This window comes from Thunnus maccoyii, chromosome 13 (assembly GCF_910596095.1).
Source record: "Thunnus maccoyii chromosome 13, fThuMac1.1, whole genome shotgun sequence".
NCBI classification, from domain to species: Eukaryota; Metazoa; Chordata; class Actinopteri; order Scombriformes; family Scombridae; genus Thunnus; species Thunnus maccoyii.
Window position 1 is genome coordinate 10786674 of NC_056545.1, and position 13477 is coordinate 10800150.

General features: G+C 41.8%; 1 protein-coding gene across 1 annotated transcript in view; it reads right to left on the minus strand.

Moving 5' to 3' along the window:
* Nucleotides 1-4129: 4129 nt before the first annotated feature.
* The window catches only part of jade2 (jade family PHD finger 2), a 202749-nt gene continuing 193401 nt past the window's right edge, over nt 4130-13477 (minus strand). The window contains exons 13-14 of the mRNA XM_042431559.1: nt 8486-8631; nt 4130-6058 (exon numbers count right to left, since the gene is read on the minus strand). Of these exons, the coding sequence (XP_042287493.1) occupies nt 5270-6058; nt 8486-8631 (935 nt within the window). The 3' untranslated portion in view covers nt 4130-5269. The remainder of the gene's footprint in view (nt 6059-8485; nt 8632-13477) is intronic.

The following is a 13477-nucleotide window of genomic DNA, read 5'->3' on the forward strand; positions in this document are numbered from 1 at the left end:
CACTTTCTTATTGGATGAAGGAGCAACCACAGAGAAAGAGAGACAGCCTATGAACAGCATCCTGATGCCCTTCTGGTTCCTCAAAACCACCTCAGCGCAATAATCATGTTTTGTCTTGCGGTTGCGGTTTCATTCACCTGGTGTGACACCTGGAATCGAGGAGCTATTTTTAGTTTTTCTGTGAAAGTCAAACAGATGGTTGCGTTGCACAAATGGCTTTGTACAACAAAAATTTACCAGTGTTTTGTCAGTGGATGGTCCTAACCTGCCTTCCTGCTTTAAACATGATCTTTGCCCAGCTGAGGAAGTTCTGAGGAACCCAGCCCTACTTGTGCAGTGATGTCTTTCCAAGGAGTTTTACAACAGTGTCGGTACAGTAGACAGCAGCTGTGTGAATTGTAGGCGAGGTTCCAATTACCTGCAGCAATCAGTGTTGGCCTTTAACCAGCTTTTCAGCAGCAGTCTAGATGGAATGCGGCGCTCCGCTGGATGTGTGTGTAGGTGTGTTTCTGACCTACCATTACATTTACGATGCCCACCAGCTTATTTCTCTGGTGTAGGATTCATGCCAACACCTGGAGGAGAGGGTTTTGTTCCGACACATGCACCAGCTCATCACTTAGAAAATTGTATATTTATCCATTACGCATAATGTCTTGCCCATGCACTCTTAATTGCGCGGTAAGCTGGCACAGAAGAACAAAAACCTCCAATATTTCACCAGATCTTCTGCTGATAATGACACTGATGCTGCACTCTTGACTGATGTTACAGATTAAACCCTGAAAAAAAACAAAAAAACAAAAAAAAAAACAGAAAAAAAACCTAATCCGGATCACATATCATGTGGATATCTGACCTGACAGAGTTGCAATATTCAAAGATCATCAGAGCACATTTTGGGCTGTCAGCCAACACCCACACCGGCGTACCACACAGAGGACAGCGATGCTTTGAAGTTGTATTCTAGTGGATATTGATAAAAAGAACCTGCAAAAGACTCCAGTCTACAGTATCTACGAAGCGGAAGGAGAGGGCATTGAAGCCACACTGTAAATATAGAATAATAACCAGTTTGTGTTTACTAAGGCTGCACGGTATCTAGTGGAAAAAAAAATAAAATTCTAATTTGCAATCATCAAAATGGCAATTTTCCTGACAAGGTACCACGGCGCTGGCTTAAAACAGGAGATAATCTTCAGAATCTCACTTAAACACCTCCACAAATTTCTGTGGAGGAAATTCAGCCAAAATCTTTTTTTTCTGCCAGTACTGTGCAGCCTTAGCATTTGCTACTACATGTTAAGGCCATACATGTGAGGCCTTGTCTAATACCACTGTCTACAAAGTCAGGCTACTCTGAACATTGAATATTGAAACCAACATTACATTTTTCTGTCTTAGCAACACATGAATGGTAACAACCACCCGGTGGAGGATTCGTGGGATGTATCGATAACTTCACCGCGTCCTCACCTCGAAACACAAGCTTTGTTGCTGTTATTGTTGTTGTATGTGTCGTTATGGTCAGTTTCCATGGGGGTTGTAATAGCGGTAGCCAACATAGAAGTCCAGGATCCTCCACCTGTCCTTTATTTATGCTGTTTTACAAAATTCAGCTTTAGACAATATTCTGCACACTTCCTGTCTTTCAAAACAGGGTTTTTTCCAGACTTTTCCTCTCTATGGCGAAAAAGAGAAGGAAGCCTTATGTGTGGAGGACCAACAATGTGAATCTTCTACGATGGCTACACCTGAAGGACAAAGGAGACAGAGACGCTTCGCTGTCACCAGTAATAATACTCTCCTGCTGTTAGAGGGCATTTCACTCTGAGTAAACTCATACTTCCTGATGCAGTCAGGACCGCACATATACATAAAAAACTAGTCATCTTGTACATTATAACCCTGTTATACCAGCTCTGGTTTGTGTGTGTGTGGTTGTGTGTGTGAGCTGTATGTTGCAAGTTCAGTTCAGCAGCATTTGGCTTTTTCTGAAGGGGGTTAATATGTGTGTGTTTAATGACCAGCCTGTTGCTGAGGCGACAGGTTTTTTTCCTATGTGAACCCCAGTGAATGCAGATCTGGGAGAATCCAGGTTGGGTTTATTGGTGGTGGTGTAGTTTATTTAACAGTGCCCCCTGCAGTAGAGGAGGTCACATAACATTGCGCTGCCGTGCCTGAGCTTACGGCATTTCTGACTGAACCGTGAACTCGAGCTGGGTCGACCAAGGTTCGGAAACTGGATTAAAACCGAGCTGACCTGGGCAGCGCTGGCAGAGTTCCTTGTCTAACATTCCTCATCTTGAAAAACCGGAGACGGAGCATGTGTATGTGTGTAGATAAGATGTAAATATGCTGCCTTGATTACACGGATCTGTTCTTTGGCGTGGTCACTTCAGGCAGGTTAGAAGCTGTCCGTACAGAAAAAACAGAGGAAGTAGATTGGACCTGCACCTCTCTTTAAGTGTCTGTTCTTGAGGCCTGCTTCAAGCAGCCCTTAAAGATCACTTTTGATGCTTCATTTCACCCTAATTTGGGTCCAGATGGGTGGGGTCTTGGCTCCAAGAAGGCTGAGAAAATGAAAGGAAAGTCCCTTCTTGTAGTTAATACAAGAAGGGACTACTATTATCCGACCTGTCCCACTCATCTGGTAACTTAAAGAAGTTCAAATGAGCATTAATTATTAGAGAGTAGAGACTATTAAACCCAGTGCTGATGGTCATATGGTCATACTGAGAGAAGAAACATGCTCAGTAGTAGTCATGTAGGATTTCAAACAGTGAAGTTTGCCAAATTAGGAAGTTTCTAGACATACACACATCACTATATATATATATATGTATATATATATATATACTGTATGATATAAAATATGTATATATATGTATCTACGTCTTGCGTCGCTTTTTCGATAAATCTTTTAAGCCTTTTATTCTTTTTTAAAAGTTTTTTTTAAACCCCTGAGAATACCACGGACTGCTTTAGGTACAAAATACAACTCTCTGAGAGAACAAAAAGTATTAAAAAAAAAACAAAAACAAAAACAAACAAATTTACAAACAACTCAATTCAAGAACTTAAGAGCGCAGGCCTCTGAAGCTGATCATTACATTGTCATCATTCATCTAAGAAGAACAGTTGCAGCAGAGCCATCAGTTACAGGAGCTTGGCCACGTCAAACTTCACCCGCAGCCATGTTTGTGCCATAAACCTGCTCGATGTACGACTAAATAAAACAATGTTGGCCATCTTACTAAACCAGTATCATGAATAGAATAGTTGGGTCCAAAGTATGACTGACTAATTTCTCTTGATATAATAAACAAAAATAACTGTGATTTTTGAGGACTTCACTACCTAGAAACACTTATAAAACAGATTTTTATAACATGCCAGCCAATGTAGTTGAAAGCTCAGAAAAAGCTAGTGGGTAGACTTTTGCGTTGAGATTATTTTGTCAAATGCTTTCTCACCACTGGAGAAGGAATGAGACTCTCTTCAGCGACTCAACCAGATGCAAATGGGAGGCTCTTTCTTGTTTTCTGCAGCCTTTGTGATTTAGGCCAATATTTAAGTATATTTTTACACGAGAAACTTCAATAATGAAGCATCATGTTCTTGATTCATACCACTAAAGTGAGCACTGACACCATCTAAAGTAAACATGGTTCGGATGGGTGTTTATTTCCATGCAGAGGCAGTGCCATGGTGCTCATAGTGCAACCTGACCAAACTCTTGTTTATCAATGGCTCCGGACTGCAGTGATCTAGTCACAGGTGAGGGGGTGTGTGGGGGGGGGGGGGGGGGGGGGGCACAGAACAATAGGCAGCTCTTTGCGCTGATAGTACGTTGTGGCTCTGCTTTGCTAACTGTTGCAGATGCTTTGTTGATTAATGGCAAACGCTGCATTTACATCCTTATTTCAGGCACTAGACAATTAAGGTGACGAGGAGCCCGATGCTGGCTACACTCTGGAACCAATCCAACGGGATTTCCTTTCAGTTTGATTGTTACAAATCCGATTGAGAAATGACTGATTGATCTACTTACTGATTGTTTGGTTGATTGAGAAGAAGGTTGTAAGGGGTGGGGTGTGGGTGGGTGGGGGGTGGGGGGAGGGTTTGAGGGGGAGGCAGGGGCACAGGGCGAGCGACAGAAGGCACAGAGTTTCTACGATGATTTTTCTCCAAAAAATTCAGGAAAAAAAGAACTCAGAATTAGGAAGAATTTAAAAGCAGCTGAAAAAAGTCAGATCAAATATTTCAACAACGGCTGTGAGCAAAAGGGATTTGCTTATAGTAGTATGTGTGTCAGTATGTGTGTGTTTGTGTCTCTGTGTGACAATCAGAATGAGCATCAGGGTTGGAGTCAATTGTTCTGCTATTCAAAAACTGGAAAATCTGGAGATCTGTGTTTTTTTGTTTTGTTGGGTTTTTTTTTTTTTTAAGTCTGTGAAGATAAATTTGAGAATGAAGGCTTTAGTGTACATTTTGGAGTCGACATGATGAGAATTGACCCCAACCCTGCATGAACATGTATTATACACACAATTGCTTACGTTACAGCTCTTATGACTAGCTAGTTGTGCTTCTCAAGGCTGAATACGTGTTGTCCCATGTCACCCTCTGTACATATTCAGACCAACTCTGGTGTGAAATTGTCTTTCCACTGAACATATTCAAGAAAACAAGGACTCATTGGATGCATCTCAGGCCATATAGACCAGGAGTGAAGCAGACCCTGAAACCAGCTTGAATAATAATAATAATAATAATGCCCCGAAGTGTTTGTTCCCAAGTCTGGCAGATACCACAGACATGAGGCCAGAACTGGGTACTTCAACGCCCAGAAACAAAATGAATCTGAAATACAAAACAAACAAACAAACAAAAAAAAAAAAAGACTCAAGGTAATGTTCATCTCCTATTTGTTGAAGGTATCGCATTTTGTGGTGAGCTAACAACAAACTACAGTCCGGTGGAGAAGCTTTACTGTACGACAGACAAACAGCTACATTCAAATTCCCCCGAAAAAACAAAGCAGGTAAGAGCTGAAGAGATTTTCCACTGGTAAACGTGACAGGGATTTGGTTGAACAAAGCCATCCAGCCATGTTTTGTATATTGTATACTGGGCACAGATAGAGAAACAATTAACCAGCGGGACTCAAAGACTGGGACTCTGCTTGGATAATTGTGTATATGTGTGTGTGTGTGTGTGTGTGTGTGTGTGTGTGTGTAGGTGTGTTTGTATGAGTCTCAGTTCTCTAGGATGCCAGCACGCCCATTCTCAGCAGGTCCTCGTTCCCAGAATGCAACTGCGGCAAGCGGAGTTTGCGCCCACCGGAGCGCGTGTCCAAGTCGCTCTGCTCGCCGTCAGAGAAATACCCATCAGTCTCAGCTGTGTCCAGGGACGCGTCCTTTGCTGTGAAGGGCAGGTCCATGGACTCTGCTACACCTCCACTGATGCCCCTCCCTCTGGATTTACCCTGGCGGGACAGACGGAGCCGCGGGGCCCCGCCGCGAAGGACCACCCCTGTGACGGGCACCGTGACCCCTGGGCTAGAGGCCGGATATGGGGACGAGCTCGCGCTGAAACCAGGTCCAGCTCCTGATACAACACCATTCCCAGTGTGGACGCTGTCCCACGGGCCGCGGTCCTCCGAGATGTGACAGGAATCCATTTTGGAGATGGGTGGCTGTGGCGCTGGGTCCCTGTGCAGGTCAGAGCTCCTGGTCTGGTGGTGATGAAGGTGGTGGTGGTGTAGGGTCTTGGAGGAGCCCCTGGGCCTTTCCCCTTTGCGGACCGCTTGACCCGGCTTTTCCTCCGCCACACTCGCCCAGAGGCTCTTTGCAGTGGAAGGGCTGCTAGCTGCGGAGGCGGCTGCAGCAGACAGTAGCGCGTCCGGCTGGGCGGGGGCAGTGGATTGCGGGTGTCCACGAGCGCGGGGCTTGTTGCTCCCTCGTGGTTTGCGGCCCAGCTGGGGCGTTTTCCAGGTGGACTGCATGGAGTTCTCCATCATCAGATTCAGCAGGCTCTCCTCGCCCTGCAGGAGCTGCATGAGAGGAGGAGAACAAGAGAGGAGGTGAGGAAAGGTTAACAGAAGGAAAAGAAAAAAGAGAGGGAAGGAAAGAGCAAACAGGAGATAAAGGGATGAGAATTAAAAGGAGGGCCGATAAGAGAAAATCAGACGGGGGGGGGGGAAAAGAGAGCAGTTAATGTTTCAAGGTGCAATAAATGAGTTTTACACAAAATGTTCACGCTGTATTTGGAAATCTGGTTGTAGATCAATACAACAATTAACTCGCCTGTTACTCGGGTTTCTGGTTTTGAAACCTCACATTCTTGCCTGTAATATTTTGGAACAGAAACTCCCCACCCACCACCACCTACCCACATTTCCAACTGCTCAACAGTAGAAGATTTGAGCAACAGCAAGACATTTTTACTGTCGAACAAAAGAGCAAACGACAAAGCCGAGGTATTTTAAAAGCATTTTGCATTGTAATCTATTGCTTTATGTTTATTATTAGTATAATCATAAGATCTCTAACTCGCTTTGTTGTATTGTGATAAAAGAGCTGAATTATTGTGATTGCTCTTATACAGATTTCTCTTCCTAAGCGTATCATGTTTTCATATCAAAATCTCATTCTATTTTATTGAAAAATGATCATGTTCCTGTTATTTTCTTGTCCCTAAACAATGGAGTTATATCATGCATTCTGGTTGGAGCCCCCTGCCAATTAATACAAAAACAGAACATTCCTCAGGAGAACAGCAGGTCAGCCACAGTGCAGCTCTGCTCTGACCATCAGCTCTCTCGCTGAACTGATCAACCCACAATGAGAAGTGAGCAAAACTTAAAATTCCACTCATATAAAAGATTCAGTCTAAAAGTCTTGGTCCTGACTCATCCTTTAAACTGTTAGAATGATCTGATTAGCTCAGTGAACTATTGTACATCATGCACCATATCCTGCCTAGCATAAATCATACAATACGATGGATCCATAAATTAATCATCTCTTTTAGTGTCGGTGGTGCTGCTAACTTGAATAGTTTTATGCCATTAAGTATTTGCTGTTGAAGGACAGGTTCTTCAAACAACAGTCAGGTGCCCAAATGAACACTGAAACAGGTTTTGCTCGCTGTAATCTTTCTTCCTGTTCATACTGACCATTAGAAGATCACTTCAAAAAAAAAGTGCTTACAATGTAAGTGATGGGGGGTAAACAGACTCACAGGTCAGTCTCTAAACACTTCAAAGATCTCTGATTGTCTGGTATTGCAAGACTGAGGGGATAAAATCCACACTCCGTGTTTTGAGCAAAAATTTAGTTTATCTGAAGATAATATGAGACTTCAGCCATCTGAGTTTGTCAAATAAAGGGGATATCTTCCACAGTTACAGTCTTTTTAGTAAAATTTTCCCTCTTTGTGTGTCAACGGACAGTGTTTTCCTGTTCAGCTGCAGCATAAGGATGACAGAAAGAGGGAATTTGGCATTAAAAACACAGTAACTTTGAAAGATATTGACTTGATTTGACTAATTTGGACGGCTGAAGCCTCATATTACCTTCAAATAAACTTTTAAATACATTTAAAAGAAGGGCTGTGGACTTTGCCCCCCATCACTTACATTTAAAGTGCATTATGAAGGGATCTCTTAATGTTCAGTATGAACAGGAGGAATCATTACAACAAGTAAAACCTGTTTCAATGTTCATTTGGGCACCTGATTACTGTTTTAAGACAGACTTGAAAAATTGTGAATCCGTCCTTTAAGGTTATTTTGTTATTAAAGCTGATGCACAACTATGACTGGTTGTAGCAGTGCTCCATTTTACTCCACTGTAAACACTGACAACATAAGTTAGAGGGAAATTGATTTTGGATTAGCACATGTGTGGAAAAGTCACTTTCTTCCTGGTTGGAGTTTCAGTTCTTTAACGGAGCTTCATGCTAGATTTCGGTGCATCGACAGGGCAAAAACGACTTCTCTGCATATTCTTTTATTGCAATTAATGAGCAGAGAAAGTTGATACAGTTGATTATGATAGTTAATCAATTTGTTTGAAAGGTTACTTCTTGCAAAAATACATCCACCTAACTTTGGATGTCCATCTCAGTCAGGTCTGTAGGCAGGATATTTCCTTATTTGGCTCCTTTCACCAGTGAAGTAGACTGGGATTCAGTTCAAGAGGTGATGGACTGTTTGACTGTGCTGCTGATTTTGAATTTTGCCATGTGCGCTGTCGTTTGCTGCCAAGAGCCGGACTGCAGCTCCGTCGAATATAATCCTACTCCTCCTTTTAACTCCATGCTGTCTGCATGCACTGGCCCTCTAAGGAGTGAAATTAAGTCCAGCTTGTGCTCCACTTTTTAAAAGTATCAAATAAATCAAAAATCCACAACCGAATTCAATCTATTGCTGCATTATCAAAGCAGTATCTACTCTATGTAGATACTGAAGCCCTACCTGATCGGAGAGCAGGCTGCCACTCTTGTCCCGATGTTGGGCACCCAGAGCCCACTGGCTGAGCATGTCATCAGCGGTGATCTGGACCGACTGGGCGAGCCAGCTGTCGAACAAAGAGTTGTCCAATGGGAAGGACTTTGACAAACCTGGGGGAGGTGGAAGGGACATGAGCACGGGGAGAAAGAGATGGATTATAAGAAGACAGAGACAAAGGGAGAGATTGAGCAGTAGTGGCAAGTGATGTAAAGGTGAGAGGAAAAGAGAAAGGAGAAAATTGGTACGGATGAGGGGAAGAAAGAGAGACGGAGAGAAGGGGGAGAGAGAGACAAAGCAGACAGGTAAGGGGTGCTGAACATTTTTCATACATAAAAAAAAAAAATACAGAATAAGGTGCCTTTAAAGTGAAGGAGGAGATGAAAGTAATTGTCTTTCAAATGAAGTCAAGAAGTAAAAGGAACAAATAGAGCTCCAATGCTGAATATCCCACACTTCTATTAAATACAGGGTTAGCTTCAATTCACTGTCGATTCACTCCATTCAAAAGTGACACTTCAATTCTAATAGTAATAATTAGGCTTTTTGATTTTTTTCATTAAAAACTGGCTATGAATCACATTCCCAGTTTTCGAATGTTAAAGAGAAGCATCTGGGACGACTTATCGTTCAGCAATCAAAGCATAAATCTAAAACAAAATAATGCGAAACCTGCAAAGTCTCCTTGCTAGAAAAAGGATATAGCATATGACGACATGTCTGAGTGTTCATTAGGTAAAAACAGGCAAGTGAAGGCTGCGTCTGTGATATTCTTGTTTGTTTATGTTAATTATACCAAACATCTCTGAATGAATATAATCAAAATTGTTATGTAACATCTCAAAATTGATGTTCATCTCTCACATGGCGCTTGGTCACATGGTCTTATTACATGACAAACAGAAACACAGAGCTCACTTTAGTTTGAAAAAAATGAAATAAAATAAAAAAAAAAACAACTTATCACAGTGACATTAACTGTATGCAGCCAATAAGCTCCAAATCCAAACTTGCCATTTCTGTGGCTTCATCAATAATGAAGATATAAACCCATTTTACAGCAGAAATCCTGTTTCCTGTCTCCTTCCCAACACCGCTTTCTCCACACTCTGGTCTGTGTACAGGACTGTGTGCAGCATGAGTGTGTGTTCGGTATTGTGTGTGTATGTGGGAGGCTACAGACAAAGCTCCTTCCTTTTAAGTGTGTGTGTGTCTCTGTATAATTAGGAGATTTTCATGGCTCCTTTTCTATCATTGTGGGCTGTGAAAGTGCTGCCAAAGCACTGTGTGTCTGTCTGTGGCGTTTTTAGTCTTTCTTAGTCTGACACACACACACACACACACAAACTCATACACAATGCAGTAAAGACAGTGACGCTTGAAGAGAAGAGAACAGAGGGTGGGGGTGGGATCCATCGGCTCATACGCTTCTTCTCTCCTGTTCCCACAGAAGATGGTGCCCACATTTTGGCTTGCCCGTCTTTTACTCCTCACATCCTTACATTCGATAACTTTTCATCAAATCTGAATCCTGTGTCAAATCCCCATTTCTGAACGTGAGGGAAATGCTCTAAAATCATTTAATTTTTGACATTTTTGGCAACAAAAGTTAGAAATAACTTCATTTTCTACCCAAATTAGAGATGGAAACAGCTATTAAAACCTAATGCTAAGAGGAACTGACAATATTTTGCTCTCTTATGGATGACAAAACTCTCCAAACATTGTTTATGTCTTGGAACCCCAGATAGATGCAACTAAGACATGAACCCTGATTTGATAAGAATCTAGTTTCTTACAAAGTGGGTGTTCACAGGAAGTGAACAGGAAGACTACATGCAAAAAAAAACTGTGCTAAAACCAGCCTTCTATTTAATGTTATGAATACCTATCATGCATAAAACATAGAAACAATCACAGAAAACCTTTTGAAACTGCCTAAAAAAATCCAATCAGTGCATAAAGTTCATAGAGCAAGAGGGGCTACTATCTCTGGTGGAAATTCTGTATTTTGTATAAAATCTTGTGCTAAAGAAAAATAACCTTTAATTATTTTAGACCAATCAGAAATAGAGCTGTGTGCTTATAATGTAACTGCAGGCAAATTTTTATGTGCAGCAAAATCAAAATGACTTTAAACTCCAGAGGGTGTATCATCTAGTAAATGGAATAATAATGAAATTTAGCTTTCTTGTTTAGCCAGGAACAACCATTAACCTCTGCACAATAACACTGCGAATCTGTCATATCCACTTTGGAGAACAACTGCCTCTTAACAACCCATAGGAGAGCTGCCGATAATGTTGACAAAAACCCTGCACAGAAACACATTATAAAATGTACGGCGTGCATGCAGATTTATCCAGTCTGAGCCTCTTTCTCTCTCCTTTTCTCGACTGTCTTTCCAGTCTCCCAGTAAATCTTCAGTGCCTATAATGATCTGCCAAGCAGGACAGCAGGAGGTGCTGTTAGGGTGGCTTTAACACCAGCTATCCTCCCCACACACACACACACACACACACACACACACATACACACACACACACAGAGCCGGTCGTTTCCATGACGCAGCATGTCTCTGCAGGAGTCAGTAGAGCACTGAGGGAGGGAATAGGTGACGGAGGGAAAAAAGGGAGACAGGGAAGAAGTGTGAAGAAGAGAGGAGGGGGTGACAGAGGGGAGGAGAGACTAGCAGAGTTCAGAGAGAGGAAGGTAGCAAACTGTGTAGTCTGTGGCTTTGTTCAAATTCTATCACATACTGGACATCCTGACATTATTTTCACTATACTTCACATTTGGAAAAATAGAGAACCAAAACTAAGAATCTACAGCCACACTAGCGGATTCTCAAGATCGACACTCTCACTAACCCTGGACAATTCAAGACTATGATCTCAAACCACTTCACCTCAGTGTGCCATTATTTTCACTGAGTATTGTCTTTTTTTGATCCATTTAACTCTGCATATTTTCTTTTTAACTATGTATCTCAATATCTTTACAAATGAGGGAAACCTCACTGATTTTCGAGGCTTAAATAAAGGTTTGAATGAATGAATGAATAAATAATGATACTAATAAAATTGTCACATGCTGGAGGACAAAACATCCCCAAGAGGGTTAATTGAGTTTCATCTGATATCAAACTTGCCACCTAAACAATATTTATTTCAAGAAGGAGCCTACTGACAGAGGAGCTGTAGCTTTTAAACCAGATGACGACGCTGACTCCTCCTCCTTGTTTAGCTATGGCTAACACATCTGATGCTAAACTAGACGCTACACCTGTTAGCCATGCGAGTGCTACTGTAGGCTAATGCTATTCACCCAAATGTCCTGGTGCAGTTAAAGCCATCTAAAGCCTTTTTCAAGGCTATATTGCATGACAACAACAGTTTGGGGAACAGCTGGCCTTGGTGCGAGTGCACACTAAACCTCCTCACAGCTACAAAAAGCCCTAGGGTGGCATTAGAGAACAGCTGATGTTGTAGCAGCGAGCAATGATCTGCTAGCCAGTGCTGCTAAGGCAGTGCAGGGTAAGGAATTCACTAACAGCAGGACAGGGCCAAGACCAGGCCTGTGTGTGTGTGTGTGTATATGTGTGTGTGTGTGGCGAGGTCTAAAGCCCTCACTACAGTCTGATGATTGTTCTCGGGTGCCAACAGTCTCTCTGGAAACTCCACGAGAAAGACAGAGATAGAAAGAGAAAAACTAAGACAGAGTAAAGGAGGAGCAACAGAGCGATCTAAAGCCCCATCAGAGCGATGAAGGAAAGACAAGAAGTGCATTAAAAAGAAAAGAGCGAACTAAATACTTGAAAGAAAAGGGGGTGAAACCATAAACGAGGACAGAATAATGGCGACCACAATAAAAAGCTCAGCACGTATCAACTTAAATGAACCTGTCAGAGTTGCTCTCCACAACAAAAGCGACATTTTACTTTACTTTAACTGTCTCTTACCATATTGTGTCAGACAGTATAATGATCTCACTCTTTTCTAATGTGTAATTTGGCCTCATTATTTTTGACCACTGGAAGGAAATGTTACATTTTCAGTGTTTCTTTGCTTTACTTCAACTCAATGCTATAGAACCTTTAAAGACTCCTAAAAGAAACTGGATTAAAACAGCCACTAAAACGATGCAACCTTGAGTTTTTGAGCCTGTTCTGCTTTCAGTCAGAATCAAAGAGCACAGACTTCTTTCTAGAGATGCTATCCTGCACTGAAATTCAACAATAATACAGAGAAAAAGCAATCATGCGGGACACAGAGATACCAATATTCTCAGTAACAGCAGCAGCCAGAAAACATCAGCATGCACTGCAGCTAAGACTTCGTATTTTCGAGCGAAGGGCACTTTTCTTATTTATTAAGAACTGAAGGCTATGTTGCTTTCACAGTCACACATACGGAAAACAGGTTGGAAAAAAAGGTGGTCACAACAAACATGGAGATCATCAAATTGATGCAAAATACCTCTAAAATGCATAGAGCATCACTGAATAATGAACAGTGTACAAAGAAATCAAGACTGGTATTTTAGAGGGTTTTTTGTTTGGTTACATTTATGTCATCTTGGCTCAGCTGGGTTATTCTCTTGGACTCCTTACTGCAGTCCTATCTAAACATCTCTAAACATCTGTAAAACCTAGAGGAAATTATACTAACAACTTTTTTTGTCAAGTAAAATGTTAAAAAGTGGAACTTGTAATGGGGGTTGTACTTTTGACACTGTCATGTCGGCATGCTAAAATACTCATGATGACAGTGTAAACATGCTGATGTTTGGCAGGTATAATGTTTACCACGTTCATCGTCTTAGCCATGGGTGTGTTGGATACCGGAATCAAAGATGGCGCCTATTCAATCAAATGAAAATTTCTCGCTTAGAGCATGAGCCAAAAAAGTTTTCTTGCTTCTGCGTTGTGTGGCACACTAAATTTTGCGAAGAGTTTTT